General features: G+C 44.5%; 1 protein-coding gene across 2 annotated transcripts in view; it reads right to left on the bottom strand.

Annotated features, from left to right (window-relative positions):
* Positions 1-1,269: 1,269 nt before the first annotated feature.
* The window catches only part of LOC137430977 (uncharacterized), a 290,638-nt gene continuing 273,360 nt past the window's right edge, over positions 1,270-18,547 (bottom strand). Inside the window, exons 17-20 of one of the 2 annotated variants that reach the window (XM_078781279.1) lie at positions 17,511-17,555; positions 17,071-17,187; positions 6,155-6,349; positions 1,270-6,054 (exon numbers count right to left, since the gene is read on the bottom strand). In XM_078781279.1, coding sequence (XP_078637405.1) covers positions 5,878-6,054; positions 6,155-6,349; positions 17,071-17,187; positions 17,511-17,555 — 534 coding nt within the window. In that variant the 3' untranslated portion in view covers positions 1,270-5,877. The remainder of the gene's footprint in view (positions 6,055-6,154; positions 6,350-17,070; positions 17,188-17,510; positions 17,556-18,547) is intronic. The other variant, XM_078781280.1, reaches the window with a different exon arrangement.

Below are 18,547 nucleotides of genomic sequence, written 5' to 3'. Positions count from 1 at the left end.
TGATGAGGGAAAAAATGAATTTAAACGATTTCAGCAGAAGGCTGCAACATAACAAAATGTGAAAAAAGTGAAGGGGTCGGAATACTTTCTGAATGCACTGTAGATTGGGTCTGTCTGTCAATCTATGCGCGTGTCTGCAACCATATTTCTGAAATGTATGGACCAATTTTGTTTACACTTGGCACAAAGACAATACATGAGAATATCCATATGAATGATCATTTTAAGGCCATTTTCCCCCACTAAAACGAGGGGTTAGCCTTGCGGGCCCCATGACAATCATGGTTCCCTGTTTGAGGCAATGTTTTTATGGCCGGATGCGCTTCCTGACGCCAAGCCTTAGTCGCCTCTTACGATGCACAGGGATACGGTGTACCTATTCTAAATCGGGGTACACACCGGGATCATTCATCCCAGCAAGCTGGTACTCAATTTGCCGACCTCGGAAGGATGACAGGCTGAGTCAACCCCCCTGGTGTTAATATAGCGATCGACCAGGATTCGAACTCAGGATCTTAGGATCCCAGGCCTGCACCCTAACCGCTAAGCCAACACCAGACCGGGATTCGAACTAAGGATCATAGGATCCCAGGCCTGCACCCTAACCGCTAAGCCAACACCAGGCTTACATGAGAATATCCATATGCAGCAGATTTTCTTTTGTAATCTGACCAAAGATGGCCGACTGGCTGCCTTTAACTGCGTACAGCTAAACTGCTAAAACAATGGTGGACTATGACATTTTATGTCTTTTTCTGCTTGTTATTGGTTGGTTGCATCAATATTAGGGCACAGCTGGTGAACTGTTCCCATGGTTAGGGCAGGAATTTGCAATATGTTCAGGGGGCGACACAACATAATGATCGATTCTTTTTGAAATAAACTTTCACCAGCGAATGGGAGCAGATGGGTCGTCCGGCTTAACTTTCCGATGGATGGCGCAATTATTGATGCAACTCCCTTCCTGCACATCACCAGTGAAACAGTTAATAGTCGGGTTGGTAATAAAACCCAGCAGCAACGGCTCAAAGGTGGATGTGCACACCTGTGACCTAATCCGCCTACCCTCAAGGTACCACATCCTGGCACTCCTGTCCAATGAGCTACAGGTGTTTGAATTCATGTTAACAAGGCATAGTAATAATGATTTCAATGAATGGCAGCATCTCAAAGAAATGCTTCTTGATGAAAATGGCTGCTGCCCGACGATGTGAATGTGCTAATAGCAAGATCTGTTTTGTAAAGTTTAATATCCATCCAAAAAACAAATTCCTTTGTTTCAATTTATTTCATTTTTTTCAATTTTTATTTTTCAATTTTAAAGATTTTTTTTTTCTTCAACAAGTCTTGTTGTGGACAATTTTTCACAAGAAAAAAAATTAAACAATACTATTCAAGACTAATGCATCATTTTCAAGCACAGCAATTAGTTGAATCAGGCTAAAGAAATAAAATACCTGGTGAATGAAAAAATGACTTCTTTTAGAATATGCTTTTTTTTTTAAATGCAATAATTGTTTTCATTGGATAGTACGCAGTTCATTGTTTGTAAAAGGGAAGTGGTTTGTAAACACAGGCACTTACAACAAATGTATTACAATTACTTTGTGTCACAGTGATCAACAAGAAATACGTCATTTATATTTGGAGAAATTAAATGATGAACAAAATCAAAACTCAAAAGACAGAATAAGATTTCACAAGTGGTGGTTTTGTTCCTGAAACTCGGTAAAAAGTGTCTACATCACAAGTGATAAATATCTCATTGCAGACTCCATCAGTGGGCCCACAAAGGGCTAGAAATGAAAATAAATGTTAAAAGCTGACAAAAACAAGTGTTTAACAACAAAACAACAAAGTAACAGAAACAGTAGCTAACACTCAAACTTGGTTACAACAGAGCAAGTGGCTTCCACAAAATAAACACGATACAGACCTCATGCCCAGGAAACAAATGCTCGCATGCATGGAAACCCCCTACGTGAGGCTGCCCCCTACATGCGTAGGTGAGCCCCTGGGCATGGTAAGCCCCTATGCACGTAGGTGAGCCCCTGGGCACGGTGAGCCCCTATGCACATAGGTGAGCCCCTGGGCACGGTGAGCCCCTACGCATGTAGGTGAGCCCCTACGCACGTAGGTGAGCCCCTACGCACGGTGAGCCCCTAGGCACGGTGAGCTCCGAGGCACGGTGAGCCCCTACGCACGGTGACCCCTAAGCGCGTTGACCCCTAGGCACAGTGAGCCCCTGGGCACGGTGAGCCCCTGGGCACGGTGACCCCTAGGCACGGTGAGCTCCTAGGCACGGTGAGCCCCTAGGCACGGTGAGCCCCTAGGCGCGGTGAGCCCCTAAGCACGGTGAGCCCCTACGCACGGTGAGCCCCTACACACGGTGAGCCCCTACGCATGGCGAGCCCCTACGCACAGTGACCCCTACGCACAGTGACCCCTACACACAGTGACCCCTACACACAGTGACCCCTACGCACAGTGACCCCTACGCACAGTGACCCCTACGCACAGTGACCCCTACGCAGTGACCCCTATGTGCAGTGACCCCTACGCACGGCGACACCTACACACGTAGGTGAGCCCCTGGGCACGGTGAGCCCCTACACACGGTGCGCCCCTAGGCACGGTGAGCCCCTAGGCACGGTGAGCCCCTAAGCACGGTGAGCCCCTACGCACATAGGTGAGCCCCTAGGCACGGTGAGCCCCTAGGCACGGTGAGCCCCTGGGCACGGTGAGCTCCTAGGCACGGTGAGCCCCTAAGCGTGGTGAGCCCCTACGCACAGTGACCCCTATGCACGGTGATCCCTATGCGCAGTGACCCCTACACGCAGTGACCCTTACGTGCAGTGACCCCTATATGCAGTGACCCCTACGTGCAGTGACCCCTACGCGTGGCGACACCTACACACGTAGGTGAGCCCCTGGGCACGGTGAGCCCCTACGCACGGTGCGCCCCTAGGCATGGTGACCCCTAAGCGCGGTGACCCCTAAGCGCGTTGACCCCTAGGCACAGTGAGCCCCTGGGCACGGTGAGCCCCTGGGCACGGTGAGCCCCTGGGCACGGTGATCCCTAGGCACGGTGAGCTCCTAGGCACGGTGAGCCCCTAGGCACGGTGAGCCCCTAGGCGCGGTGAGCCCCTAAGCACGGTGAGCCCCTACGCACGGTGAGCCCCTACGCACGGTGAGCCCCTACGCATGGTGAGCCCCTACGCACAGTGACCCCTACGCACAGTGACCCCTACACACAGTGACCCCTATGCGCAGTGACCCCTACGTGCAGTGACCCCTACGTGCAGTGACCCCTACGCGTGGCGACACCTACACACGTAGGTGAGCCCCTGGGCATGGTGAGCCCCTACGCATGGTGCACCCCTAGGCATGGTGAGCCCCTATGCACGGTGAGCCCCTACGCACAGTGAGCCCCTACGCACAGTGAGCCCCTACGCACAGTGAGCCCCTACGCACAGTGACCCCTAAGCGCAGTGACCCCTAAGTGCGGTGAGCCTCTTTTGGTGAAGATCTGGATCCGATAATATTTTAATTGATTCTTTGCCATGTAGAGATAGAATAAAAAAACGATATATGGCATGACATATATGCACAGAATGTTGTGGGAGGATGATGATGAAGCTTGATGGATAACTTGGTTAGGTGACAATTCGGTGAAGATCCGAATCCGGATAAAATATATTTTCAGTGATTTTTCACCTTCGAGTGATAGGGCTAAAAAAAGACATGTATCACATTATCTGAAAAAGTTGTGGACGGATTCGGATGAAACTTGGTGCACGAGTTTGGTGTGTGACAGTTTGGTGAAGATTCGAATATGGATCCAGATACAATATTTTTGACATTTCTAAGTGATTCTTCACCAATGAGAACAAGACGATTCGATTTTGGTTCAGGTCCGAATCCAGATCCGACCTATTACGGGGTACAAAATGCAAGCTGTTCACCTGGCGGCTCTCTACCTAGTGCCATTTTAGCTCCCTCCTCCAACGAAGGTGGACAGATCAGGGCTATGTTTTCATACCTGTCTCGTTTTTGTTTAATATAGCACCCATCATTAAAATATCCGTACAAAGGATTGTAACATTTCACACGTTACATGTCCGGGACGTCTCTTTTGGCACAGAATTTGGAATTGTCACTTTATGGCTTCAGTCTCCAGCTGAGAATATTTACTGATCATTTAGTAGAACGTCCAAGTTACTGAGAGCAGCCTGGGCCACCGATCGCAACTTCACTGGGAAAATGATTGAAAAAGAGAAATGTGCATTTTTGGAACCAATTCGAAAACTTGCACAACTCGTTAAAAATGGAGATATATGTCAGTGGTGTAGCATTTTAACTTCATTTCAAATGTGACTTGTTCTTTGGTCGAACTTTGTCGGAGAGGTTCTCAGGCTCCGTACACATTCCAAAAGAGTCACACCGAACTAAAGGTAAAATTGGAGGGGTCTTCCATATGCAAAATAAGAACATTGAATGGTCGATTTTTAGCATAACAAAATGATCCAGATAGCACAACAAGGCCCCTCGGTAGTTGCCATCGTTCAACTCCAGGATCATCCATCACAAAATGATCCAGTGAGCACAACAATAAGGCTACTTAGTGGGTCCAGAGCCAGACAAAACAGAAGGAGGGAAAGACTGTCTCCATGGAAGATTCCACGCCGTACCTTCACATTTGGTATTTCGATGTTACTTCTTGAGTGCTGGAATATAAATGTGCCATTCCAGAGCTCCATTGTTTTCTCAATCAGTTTGATTATTTGGGGATTGATTTTGTATATTTGCATGCATTTTATCATCCACGAATGTGAGACACTGTCTATAGCTTTCTTATAGTATATCCAGGTGGTGGACCATTTAGTTCATCACATTTTGCAATTTTCAACTATAGCCTTGTTCAGTAGTAGGTGGTAAATTGTTCCAAAACACCCTCTCTTACATCCCTTTTTGTGCCGTCTCTAAACCTCCTTGCTGTGTTATTTGATGGAAATTCATTTCTGTGATTATTCCTGTCAGCAGTTTGTTTGTGGTAGGTAGATATGTTATCGGGCCGGTATTTCTTGGGGAGTTGGGTTTCCTCCGATTTTGGGATGAGAAAGGTGTTCCCTCCTACGAGCTACTCACCCATTACCTCTTCCTCTTGGAGCAGTTCGTTAAATGGTCTGGCATTGTGATTTTGAAGAGCATCAAGTAGTTTTAGCCAGAAATTTGGAATTCCATCTGGGCATTTGGAAATTTGGGCATATGGGAATTTGGAATGTATGTATGTATCTATGTTTGTAAGCATGTATGTATGTATGTAAGCATGTATGTATGTATGTATGTATGTATGTGGGCTCATGTTTGTGTGTGGAATGCCAATAACAATGCATGCATGCCTGTGTGCTCACATGTATTTTCCTTTCATGTACCGAGCGACCCCCTTCCCCCCTCACCCCCAGACGTGTTTTGAAAAAAGACTTTTCACTTTGCATCCCTCTCCCATTCCCCCTTGCCCCCACTCGACCATCGTTTTCAAAACTCTTTACCCATCTCGAAGTTCCAGCTGAGTGCCCGATAAAATAAAAAGTACCAAAACTCAGCCATTTAACGTTGAGGTATTCCATAAAACAGTAGTAATTTTTCAGAAAAATATAATCCTAATATTTTCCAAGAGAAATGTCAAAAAAATTACAAAAAATCAGCTTTTCCAGCTATTTTCCATAGGGCTGTGTGCTAGCTAAAGATAAAACAGCGAAGATTTATACAGGATTCACAAATCAAAAACATGAATATGTGCACCCCCTGCAATCAAACTCCAAAGTACTGCCCCCTCCTTGCCAACATGGTGATCCCACATGTCAGATGCCTTTATCAGATCGCATTGTCCTGAGAACCATCAGAGGTTGCCGATTGATTCAGATTGTGCTCCTTGGCTCGTTGTCGCTCCAGTTTCACTCGAGCTTTCCTTTCTTTCACGAGGGTTGTGCGAAGGTCCTTTAACCTGCGCTTAATCAAGGTACGATCCTCTGCATCCGTCACCCCCAGTGCCTAATCAAAACAACATCAGAAAGGCAGAAACATTTGGATTTGACAAGTTGTTCAAAAACTTTCAAATGCGGAAAAACAAGATTCTTCAATTCGAGCTGACCTTAAGCTTGCTCCCGTCAAGCTGCAGGAGTTGATCCCCGTGCACATCGTGCAACGAAAAAGACTCGGCGTATCGCTCCAGGCCTAGAACCAAGAGCCATTGGTTCACCTGCTCAGGACCCCACTCGTGGACCGCACGGTTCTGCCAATGATGTGGACGTGTTGGAGATGGACCCTCCATGTATCCTCGGTCCACCTTCCAAACACATGAACAGAGAAAATGAGGAATCCTGAAGTGTGCAGGGCATTTTAAGAGTTATGGAAATATCCGACCAGCCTGCTCTGACCTTGCTGAAAGAAAAAGGACAGCAGAACAGATCTGATTAGTGTGGTCCAAGGGAAAGTTCCTGAAAATGTAATACCCAAGAGGCAGATAACAAAATGATCACCGTGTGTGTGTAGATCCGTTTAGGAATAATAAGTTACGGAAAACCAGGTAATAGGCGGAAAGTCAGCCGAGGCCCTTGTGCTAATGAGATGAAATTTGACTCCACTGAAAGTTCCACTAAAAACAAAGTTCAGGATAATATTTTAGTGTTCATTATCTTCAATGTTGTCTGCTCACAAGCATGGATATCACAAGCTAGTAGGTCTTCAACATCTTCCCAAACAATTTGGAATTTCACATGGAAGTATTCTTCAACAAGTTAGTGTTTCTTCATGGCAAAATGTTCCCTTCGAATTCCTGGGAAAATTGATTCTGGATTCCTGCCTTTTCCTGCTTTTTGGGGTTAGGACTCAGAAAATTTAGGCTCGAACCATCTCTAGTAGCAAGTGTGCTCTGTGCTCCTCCTTTCCTAAATACAACAACATGCATTTTAAGGCCATTTTCCCTGCGAGAGCGGGGGTTAGCCTTTCGGTCCCCATGACAATCTTCTCCATTTTGCCCTATTTTCTGCATCTATCCTTGTTAACCCCCTTGCCCGCATTTCTTCTTCCACCATCTTTAGCCAAGTCTTTCTCGGTGTTCCTCATCCTCTACTTCCTTCTACATTCATTTCCATCACTCTTCTCAACCAGTCACTTTCATCCTTCCTCAACACATGACCAAACCATCTCAACCTGTTCCTCTTCACAGCATCAATCACAGGCTCTATTCCCATCATCATTCGCAATTCATCATTTGTCTTCCTCTCTCTCAATGATACTCCGCACATCCGTCGAACCATTCGCATTTCCACCCTTTCCAGCCTTCGTTGCTGCTCTACGTTCATTACCCATGTCTCGTTCCCATAAATCATAACACTTCTCACACATGCAGCATACACCTTTCCCTTCAGCATCAACAACACTTCCCTCCTCATCAGCACGCCACTCAGTTCCCGAAACTGATCCACCACCTCCATTCAGCATGTCTCCTATGTAACAAAATGTGTTCACACCTTCCAGCTTCACGCCGTCTCCAAGATCCAACTCAACATTTCCTCCATCTGCAGCTCCCTCTGTGCACACCTTACATTTGAATGTTGCTGCCACACTGGTTAATGACCCTCTCAAACCACTACATTTTTGATGAACCCACTCAGCGCACATTGTACATTGAATGGCATTCACTCCGACACCCTTCCTGCACACAGCACACGGCCACTTCCCAGTTCTTTCCACCTCACTACATGCTTTACCACTTGCCATCACCTTCGTTTTTCCGATATTCACCTTCAGACCTTTTGTCTCCATACATTCCTTCCACTTGTTCATGTTCTCCTTCAGTCCATCCATACTTTCTGCAATCAACACCAGATCATCTGCATACAACAACTCCCACGGTAAACCCTCCTTTACGTTCCGAGCCAGCACCTCCATCACAGTTACAAATAGTATTGGCCTTAGTACCGACCCCTGATGCACTCCCACCTTCACCTCAAACTCACCACTGTTCCCGTCCTTCGTCCTTACAGCTGCGCGCGCTCTTTTGTACATTGCCATCACTACTCTGATCAACCATTCCTCCACTGCCAACTTCCTCATTGCCCATGTCACTACTTCAAGTGGAACCCTATCGAATGCTTTCTCCAGATCAACAAACCCAAGAAACAACTTCTTCCTCTTCTCCATGTACTTCTCCTGCAACTGCCTTACAATAAAAAGCGTGTCTGTCGTTCCTCTTCCTGACATAAATCCAAACTGCATTTCGTCGATCTTCACTTTCTTCCTTATCCTCCTCTCCAACACCCTTTCCAATACCTTCATTCCATGGTCCAATAACTTTATCGCTCGATACGAGCCACTAGATACGATCGTTTCCTAAATACGAAGGAAAGAATAACAAACTTGTATTCTACGGCCTTCAAAGCCATTCCACAACCAAGTTGATGAAACAAGAAAGGTGTGCATGGTAAAAGAGGTGGTAAAAGAAATAAGAAAGGTGTGCATACAAAGTTACATGATGATTGGATGGAAAATGGGGGCTGGTGTTCAAAGACATCAGTTTTCTGCAGGCATGGGTTGCAGTACTCCTACATAGTATTGCATATTCCTAGTTTGCTGAGCACATGGGTACAGGGTGATCCTAAAGTACACGGTGATCCTAAAGTACAGGGTTGATCCTAAAGTACAGGGTTGATCCTAAAGTACAGGTTGACCCTAAAGTACAGGGCGATCCTAAAGTACAGGGTGATCCTAAAGTACAGGGCAATCCTAAAGTACAGGGTGATCCTAAAGTACAGGGTGATCCTAAAGTACAGGGTGATCCTAAAGTACAGGATGATCCTAAAGTAGAGGGTGATCCTAAAATACAGGGTGATCATAAAGTACAGAATGATTCTAAAGTAGAGGGTGATCCTAAAGTACAGGGTGATCCTAAAGTACAGGATGATCCTAAAGTAGAGGGTGATCCTAAATTACAGGGTGATGCTAAAGTACAGGGTTGATCCTAAAGTACAGGGTTGATCGTAAAGTACAGGGCGATCCTAAAGTACAGGGTGATCCTAAAGTACAGGGCTATCCTAAAGTACAGGGTGATCCTAAAGTACAGGGTGATCCTAAAGTACAGGGTGATCATAAAGTACAGGATGATTCTAAAGTAGAGCGTGATCCTAAAGTACAGGGTGATCCAAAAGAACAGGATGATCATAAAGTAGGGGATGATCCTAAAGTAGAGGGTGATTCACGAAGCTGGAATAAACTTTTTTTTTTGGTTTTCTCTTTTTCCCATTATAAGGGGTGAGGTCCGATGGCTTCAAGCTCCTGCCCTGCCTTGACAACGATACTCCTCCTGTCCCCTCTGTCTTCAGCCAACTCTGTCAACTCTCCAACCATCACCACCACCACCACCACCACCACACAGATATCCCTCTTCACACAATGCTCCCATCTTAACGGTGGTCCACCTCTTTTCTTGCTACCTTGATCACTCAACCTATCTACTCTCTTTGCCATCTCTTTCCCAATCCGCACCAAATTGCCAGCCCATCTCAGCTAGCATTTCACCAATCTACCCATTAAGCTCATCTGCACACCAATCTCCTCCCTCAGTTCATCCATTCTCCTTCTATGCACCCTCTTCACTCCCACAATACTCCTTACCCAGTTGTTCTCACAAACCTCCAGACTGTTGTCTCTCTGTCAGTGCCACCGTCTTCAGACCGTAAAAGTGCTGCTATTGGGGTGTGCCCCTTTATATTTTGTTCCGTTCCACTCTGCTCGAGCTCTTGCCCGAGTCTTGACCATGGATACAAACCGCCAACAACACTGACTTCCCTTCCATTCTGCTCTAGCTCTACCACAATCCTCAATCATGCATACAAAGCCCCAACAACACTGACTTCCTTCCACTCTGCTCTAGCTCTTACACAATCCTCAATCATGCATAGAAACCACCAACAACACTGACTTCCTTCCACTCTGCTCTAGCTCTTCCACGATCCTCAATCATGCATACAAACCCCCAACAACACTGACTTCCTTCCACTCTGCTCTAGCTCTTCCACAATCCTCAATCATGCATACAAACCCCCAACAACACTGACTTCCTTCCACTCTGCTCTAGCTCTTCCACAATCCTCAATCATGCATACAAACCCCCAACAACACTGACTTCCTTTCACTCTGCTCTAGCTCTTACACGAGCCTAAATCATGCATAGAAACCACCAACAACACTGACTTCCTTCCATTCTGCTCTAGCTCTTCCACAATCCTCAATCATGCATACAAACCCCCAACAACACTGACTTCCTTCCACTCTGCTCTAGCTCTACCACAATCCTCAATCATGCATACAAACCCCCAACAACACTGACTTCCTTCCACTCTGCTCTAGCTCTACCACAATCCTCAATCATGCATACAAACCCCCAACAACACTGACTTCCTTTCACTCTGCTCTAGCTCTACCACAATCCTCAATCATGCATAGAAACCACCAACACTGACTTCCCTTCCATTCTGCTCTAGCTCTACCACAATCCTCAATCATGCATACAAACCCCAACAACACTGACTTCCTTTCACTCTGCTCTAGCTCTTACACGAGCCTAAATCATGCATAGAAACCACCACCAACACTGACTTCCCTTCCATTCTGCTCTAGCTCTACCACAATCCTCAATCATGCATACAAACCCCCAACAACACTGACTTCCTTTCACTCTGCTCTAGCTCTACCACAATCCTCAATCATGCATACAAACCCCCAACAACACTGACTTCCTTTCACTCTGCTCTAGCTCTTACACGAGCCTAAATCATGCATAGAAACCACCACCAACACTGACTTCCCTTCCATTCTGCTCTAGCTCTACCACAATCCTCAATCATGCATACAAACCCCCAACAACACTGACTTCCTTTCACTCTGCTCTAGCTCTTACACGAGCCTAAATCATGCATAGAAACCACCACCAACACTGACTTCCCTTCCATGCTGCTCTAGCTCTACCACGATCCTCAATCATGCATACAAACCCCCAACAACACTGACTTCCTTTCACTCTGCTCTAGCTCTTACACGAGCCTAAATCATGCATACAAACCCCCAACAACACTGACTTCCCTTCCATTCTGCTCTATCTCTACCACGATCCTCAATCATGCATACAAACCCCCAACACTGACTTCCTTCCACTCTGCTCTAGCTCTTCCACAATCCTCAATCATGCATACAAACCCCCAACAACACTGACTTCCTTCCACTCTGCTCTAGCTCTTACACAATCCTCAATCATGCATACAAACCCCCAACAACACTGACTTCCTTCCACTCTGCTCTAGCTCTTCCACAATCCTCAATCATGCATACAAACCCCCCAATAACACTGACTTCCTTTCACTCTGCTCTAGCTCTACCACGATCCTCAATCATGCATACAAACCCCCAACAACACTGACTTCCTTTCACTCTGCTCTAGCTCTACCACAATCCTCAATCATGTATACAAACCCCCCAACAACACTGACTTCCTTTCACTCTGCTCTAGCTCTACCACGATCCTCAATCATGCATACAAACCCCCAACAACACTGACTTCCTTTCACTCTGCTCTAGCTCTACCACAATCCTCAATCATGTATACAAACCCCCCAACAACACTGACTTCCTTTCACTCTGCTCTAGCTCTACCACGATCCTCAATCATGCATCCAAACCTCCAACAACACTGACTTCCTTTCACTCTGCTCTAGCTCTACCACAATCCTCAATCATGTATACAAACCCCCCAACAACACTGACTTCCTTTCACTCTGCTCTAGCTCTACCACGATCCTCAATCATGCATCCAAACCTCCAACAACACTGACTTCCTTTCACTCTGCTCTAGCTCTACCACGATCCTCAATCATGCATCCAAACCTCCAACAACACTGACTTCCTTTCACTCTGCTCTAGCTCTACCACAATCCTCAATCATGCATACAAACCCCCAACAACACTGACTTCCCTTCCATTCTGCTCTAGCTCTACCACAATCCTCAATCATGCATACAAACCCCCAACAACACTGACTTCCCTTCCATTCTGCTCTAGCTCTACCACAATCCTCAATCATGCATACAAACCCCCAACAACACTGACTTCCTTTCACTCTGCTCTAGCTCTACCACAATCCTCAATCATGCATACAAACCCCCAACAACACTGACTTCCCTTCAATTCTGCTCTAGCTCTACCATGATCCTCAATCATGCATACAAACCCCCCAACAACACTGACTTCCCTTCCATTCTGCTCTAGCTCTACCATGATCCTCAATCATGCATACAAACCCCCCAACAACACTGACTTCCCTTCCACTCTGCTCTAGCTCTTACACGATCCTCTTCCTTTCTGTCTTTTGATAATATTTTTATGGTCACTGCTCTGATGAAAAACTCCATCAATCCACCCTCATTTGCAACAGCACCTCATCTTGCCATATTACTTATCCTTACATCATTAAAATCATCTTCACCTGAATACCATAATCTCTTCAGTCTTCATTCATTAAACACATTGCCCATCACGGAACTCGCCTGATATTCACACAATTCCCTTTACACATTGAACCTTGTCTACCTTGTCACATTGAACCTTTACACCTTGTCTTCCGCTCCCTCTTTTTATATATTTTGTTTGTCTGGTTGATTTGTTTGTGAAATAAATGTTAGCTCTTTCACGAGCCTCGATTCAGTATACAAAAAAACCCCAAAAAAACCCAACATCCTCTCAACATTTCTGTCATCTGAAATATTTTCTCTCCCCTCCATCTTCTCTTCCTTCGTACACAAGGAAAGCCTCACAAAGATATTCTTTCATGCAGGTGTGCTCATCTTGTCTTGCTTATTTGATATATCTGGTTGTAACTTGTCTTGCTTATTTGAAATGGAAACAATGATGGGAAGGGTGAATGACGGGAAGTAAAAGGAGGGAGGATTTAAATGCATATTTATACATTTAAAAGGAAAATATGTCTTAGGCACAGTACAGTAGTAAAAAAGATAAATAAACAAGTAAAGATACATTCAAAGTACACCTCTACCATGCCAAATAAATAAATATCCTACAGTGCGGCATGGCCGGGGCACCGTGCAGCACATAGAGACGGGTATTGGGAGGGATAGGTGTACAATAATTGATTAATTGCATAATTAAAATAAATAAATAATAATCGTAAAATAATTTCTTAATCAATTGGCTGGCTAATAGCATACCTAAACCACCAGTGTTTCATCTGAAGCTGTAACTTTAAAGTTTTTTATTAACCAAGTCATTAATCGGAAAAACAATATACAGTCGTCCCTCGCTATATCGCGGTTTACTTTTCGCGGCTTCGGTACATCGCGGGTTTTTCTCGCTAGTATATGTAAAATTATATCGCGGATTTTTCGCTATATCGCGGGATTTTGCGGTATAAATGTATTTTTATATACTATTATTTTAAATTATTTTGTGGTAAAATAAGCATTTTCTAGCCTAAAAAATTAAAAAACGTAAAAAAATAAGAAAAATACAGTATTTAAAACATATTACAAGAAATAAAATACTGTACATAGTGTACAGTAGAAGGGTAGACAAAGAGACAAAGAGTCGTGGGTATGGAAAACGCAGATGCGGCAGTTTCCACTTGCGCGAGTTACCCACGTAATGGGTAACTGTAATGCTCTTTCTGGCTGTGCAGTACATTCATCATCGTCATCACCTTCATCGTCATCAGTACTGCACAGCTAATTCATCATCATCTTCATCACGCAAGTTGTAGTATTGAAGAGCCGGGGCTCTTGCTTGATACGGACGAAATGACGGGCAAGACACAAACTCGTCCGAGAAGATATTTATTCTCAAAACCAACTCGGGAACACTGAAAAGCCCGTTTATCGGGCTGCATTATAAAGCACAACCAGAAACCAAATCCGAAAGCCACGCCTCTCAAGCGTGGCGTGCTTCGGTGGTCACGTGACCAGCCACTCTGGTGCCGCGGATCCCCGCCGGTGACGTCACCGGCTGGAGCAAGGAGATTCTGATGCTGGTCTTGCTTGGGGGACCCATGGGTCGCTACAGTATCTTCAATGGTGAGTACCCATTAGAATTTTATATGTTGTTAAAATTACGTATGTTTAAGAGTGTAAAAAGTGTTTAAGAGTATAGGAAGTGTTTATAAGAGTATGGGAAAGGTTAATAATAGTGTGAGAAAGGTTAATAAGAGTGTGGGAAAGGTTAATAAGAGTGTGGGGAGGGTCATAAAACTTATATATATATATAAATAATAAAATAAAAATATGGTCGCTACTTCGCGGATTTTCGTCTATCGCGGGGGGTTCTGGAACGTAACCCCCGCGATAAACGAGGGATCACTGTATATATATATTTTTTTGTATACAAGATCGTGAAAGAGCTAACATTAATCACACAAAAAGTCAAACCGACACACAAAACACAAAAAACAAGGGGAGCGGCAGACAATATGGGGGAGAGGGGGGAAGGACACAAACACAACAGTTCTTGATGGAGCTGCCATCATTCAGATGATGAGGCCAGCAGGTGCCAAGACATTTGATGAATATGCCCAGCAGATATTCATCCCATACATCTCTTCTCATATGCGCAGTGTGTCATGCGTGGACCACGTTTGGGATACTTACAAGGATGACTCCCTGAAAGGCACAGCAAGAGCCAAGCGTGGAAAGGGTGTAAGGAGACGTGTGGTTGGGAAGGCTGCCATACCAGGAAACTGGTAGAACTTTCTGCGGGTTGACAGCAACAAAACTGAACTATTCAGTTTCTTGTCCAGAGTCCTCCTTCAGGTGTTCTGTGAAGAAGACAAGGAAGTTGTCCTCACTGATGGGCAAGGTGTGCTCAGCACACAGCTACTTCAAGATCTCCACACCCTGGCCCCATGCAGCCATGAAGAGGCTGATAGTCGTATGCTACTGCACGTATCACATGCTGCACAGCATGGCCACCAACAGGTGCTGATTCGGACTGTTGACACTGATGTTGTCGTCTTGGCTGTGTTTGCCATAAGTCTGCTACCATCTGGATGTGAACTCTGGCTAGCATTTGGAACAGGCAAGAGCTTTCGCTACCTGGCAGCCCACCAAATGACTGCATGTCTCGGACCAGAGATGTCATGTGCCCTTCCAATGTTTCATGCTTTGACAGGCTGTGACACCGTATCCAGCTTTGCTGGACATGGAAAGAAGGCAGCATGGTCTACAATCTACATGGAAGTCGCTTCCAGAATTGACAGATGCACTACTGATGCTGGCAAGTGGACCAAACGAGATCCCAGATGATGCGATGAACATTATTGAGAGGTTTGTCATACTTCTCTTTGACAGAACAAGCACCTGCACCAAGGTGGACGATGCAAGAAGGAAGCTCTTTCTACGGAAAAACTCAGTGCAGAAAATACCACCTACCGGAGCTGCTCTGGTGGAGCACGTCAAGAGAGCAGTTTACCAGGGTGGTCACATCTGGGGAAAGACACTGCTACCAGACCCTGTGCTGCCATCACCAACTGACTGGGGATGGGTGAAGACAGAAGGATTGTATGAGCCCCACTGGACGACATTACCACAAGCATCAAAATCCTGCTACGAGCTGATCTCTTGTGGCTGCAAGAGTGGTTGCAGAACGCGCTGCAAGTGTAAGAAGGCTGCTCTTCAGTGCACAGGCCTCTGCTTCTGTGAAGGAGAATGTGAGAGCTGACCCTAAAATTCTCTGACCCCAAAAAACATCAAATGACACACACGCAGGTGTCCGGAAGAACCACACATTTTGGAACTGCACCCCAGAGACACAGAAAACACTGCAGGTGTTTTTCACACTATAAAAAATTGGTTGAAAATCTGCAAAATGCCCCTTTAATGGCTTCAGTACATTCACTGAACATTGTCAGATATCGTATGTTCAAACTGTTACAGTGTAATTGTTAGTATGTTCACTGAACATTGTTAAATGGCCTTTGGTAATACAGCTACAGTGTAATCCACTATATCACACCATGTTGTTAGATTTCTTTAATTTAATATTGTCCTACATTGGAATACATTTTTTTTCACTTTAACTGGTCTTTAAATTATATTTGTGGTGCTGAAAACATGGTAACAGCAGCTTGGGGGTGACCAAAGTGTTCTATTCCAGTAACCGCTGGCAGCCATTTTGGAAAATGGCTGCCACTGTCATCAGAATGCCAATCTGCAATGCCCCAACATCCAGATTCATTCAACATATATTAAGCTATAAATGTAGAAAATCTGGCGCTTCTATCACAAAAATGAACGATTTTTTAGCAATGCCGCCTCACTAATTGGGAGAGAGTGGTGTGCAATAATTGATTGATTAATTGCATAATTTAAATCAATAAATAATAATAATAAAATATTTTTAAAAATCAATTGGCTAATCGCATAACTAAACCACTAGTGCTTCATCTGAAGCTGTAACCTTTTGAAAATTATTTAAATAGGTCATTCATCTAAAAAAAGAAATTAAATAAAATAATCAATAAATAATTAATCGATGAATTAATTAATCAATAAATCAAAAATATCCTTTATAGCCATATTACTTGGTCATTGTCATGTCCAAATATCAGCTTCCTAGCTCAAAAGGTGCCTGAGATAATGCGCAGAAGAGAAAAGAAATAAACAAGTACTTAATTAATCGATAATAATTAAATAACTAATCAAGTAATCAAAAAACAAAAAATACTGTTTTGTCAAAGCACTTGCTCACTATTGTGCTGAAATTTCAGCTTCCTATCTCAAAGGATGGTTGAGACAAACAAACAATGAAGAAAACAATAAGCTGGAGTGAAAACTGAGTCACTTTCAGCATGCGTCATTGCCGGGCACCGAGGGGGGCCCCGGCAATGATGTCATGCAGCGCCTGGAAATGGAAACGGAAAGGAGCGGTGCACAAAAACTTAATTAGATAAAATATGAATAACATGAATATTGAACACCTTTGGAAATTAAACTTCGGTGCAGAAGAACATACCTCACTGTTCACGACAAAAGTGTGAGAATATCCCGAAGTGTTTGGTTCGGTGATCATTCCGTAGAGTTGTTCTTCCCCTCGGCCTGCCTCACTCATCTGACCAGTAGCGAGAGATGTCTACAGATATGGGAGCCATGGTGGAAAGGTGGTGGGATTGGGGCAGGGGGAGGTTGGGGGCATTGACATTAAAAAAATAATTCCGAGTACATCTTTTGTAGATGACAAATAAGAAACACAGACCAAGGTTTGGTGGTAGAGGAACATCAAAGAGACTTCCAGCAGCAATCCCAGATCTAACACCAAGGAGACCCAAAAAATTCACAGAGGAGGAGGAAAGAAAAGGTACAAAGGATGCCGATCAAAGAATAAAAGAACAGAAGGCAGAAGTTTGGTAAACAAACGTCACAATCGGCACAAAGTGCACGGTCAGAGTACTGTACCAAATATAATGCGCGCCTGTAGATCACCCAAAATGCTGAGGCAAGCTGCACAAAATCGTTTCAAAGAACATCGTTAGTATAGGGTGTGACATCAACCACAATTGTGCACAACAACCGCGCAAGTGTACGAGCAACAAACCACATGCAAATGCAAAGGAAAACGATTCGAGTCAAATTACAAGCATGTGCCAAACGATGCAAACCATCAAAATTGTATCGTGCAAAACACAACATGGCGGAGGAATCAACAACAGCACCGAGTGAGAACAAAAACTCGACTCTGTGTGTGATGATGGGACAGATGAGCGGCATTGAACTTGGGGATTTAAAGGGAAGCAATTACTCCAGAACTCGGCCCGACAGTCGTGGCCAAAAATATTGGCACCCTTGCACTTTTTTTTCAAATAATGCACCATTTCTTCAAGAAAATTGTTGAAATTAAAAAATATTTTGGTATCCACAAATGTATCTCTCTGGTTTGTAGTAGAACAAAACAAAAAAAGCTGAAAAAATTACAAAATCTTAGCTTCTTCCACGCAGAAATTCTAAAATGGTCTGGACAATTTTTTTGGCACCTTTCAGAAGTTGTTAGAAATAATTAGATTTCAAGCAGGTGATTCTCCTTTACTTTGGAAATGAACTCACCGATGGTGAGTTGCAGGTGCCTGCAATATAAAAATCACTCATTCAACCAGTTTGAATAGAGAAAAGGAGTCATTCTGCTGTTTTGTGTCACTGTGTGTGTACCGCAATGAGCATGGAGAAAAGAAAGAAAACCAGATAATTGCCTGAGGAGGTCAGACACAAGATTGTAGCCAAGCATGGACAATCTCCAGGTCACAAGTCCATCTCCAGAGACGTTGATGTTTCTGTGTCCACCATATGCAATGTTATCAGGAATTTAAGGCCCATGACACTGTAGCTAACCTCCCTGGGTGTGGCCGCAAGAGAAAACTTGATCGAAGATTGCAGCGAAGGATTGTTCGAATGGTGGAGAAATCACCTCAATCAACTCCCAAACAGCTTCAAGCTGACCT

The sequence above is a fragment of the Myxine glutinosa genome, chromosome 7 (assembly GCF_964187855.1).
Source record: "Myxine glutinosa chromosome 7, kmMyxGlut1.1, whole genome shotgun sequence".
NCBI classification, from domain to species: Eukaryota; Metazoa; Chordata; class Myxini; order Myxiniformes; family Myxinidae; genus Myxine; species Myxine glutinosa.
The sequence above is the reverse complement of the archived record's forward strand: the minus strand, read 5'-3'. Positions and strand labels throughout refer to the sequence as shown.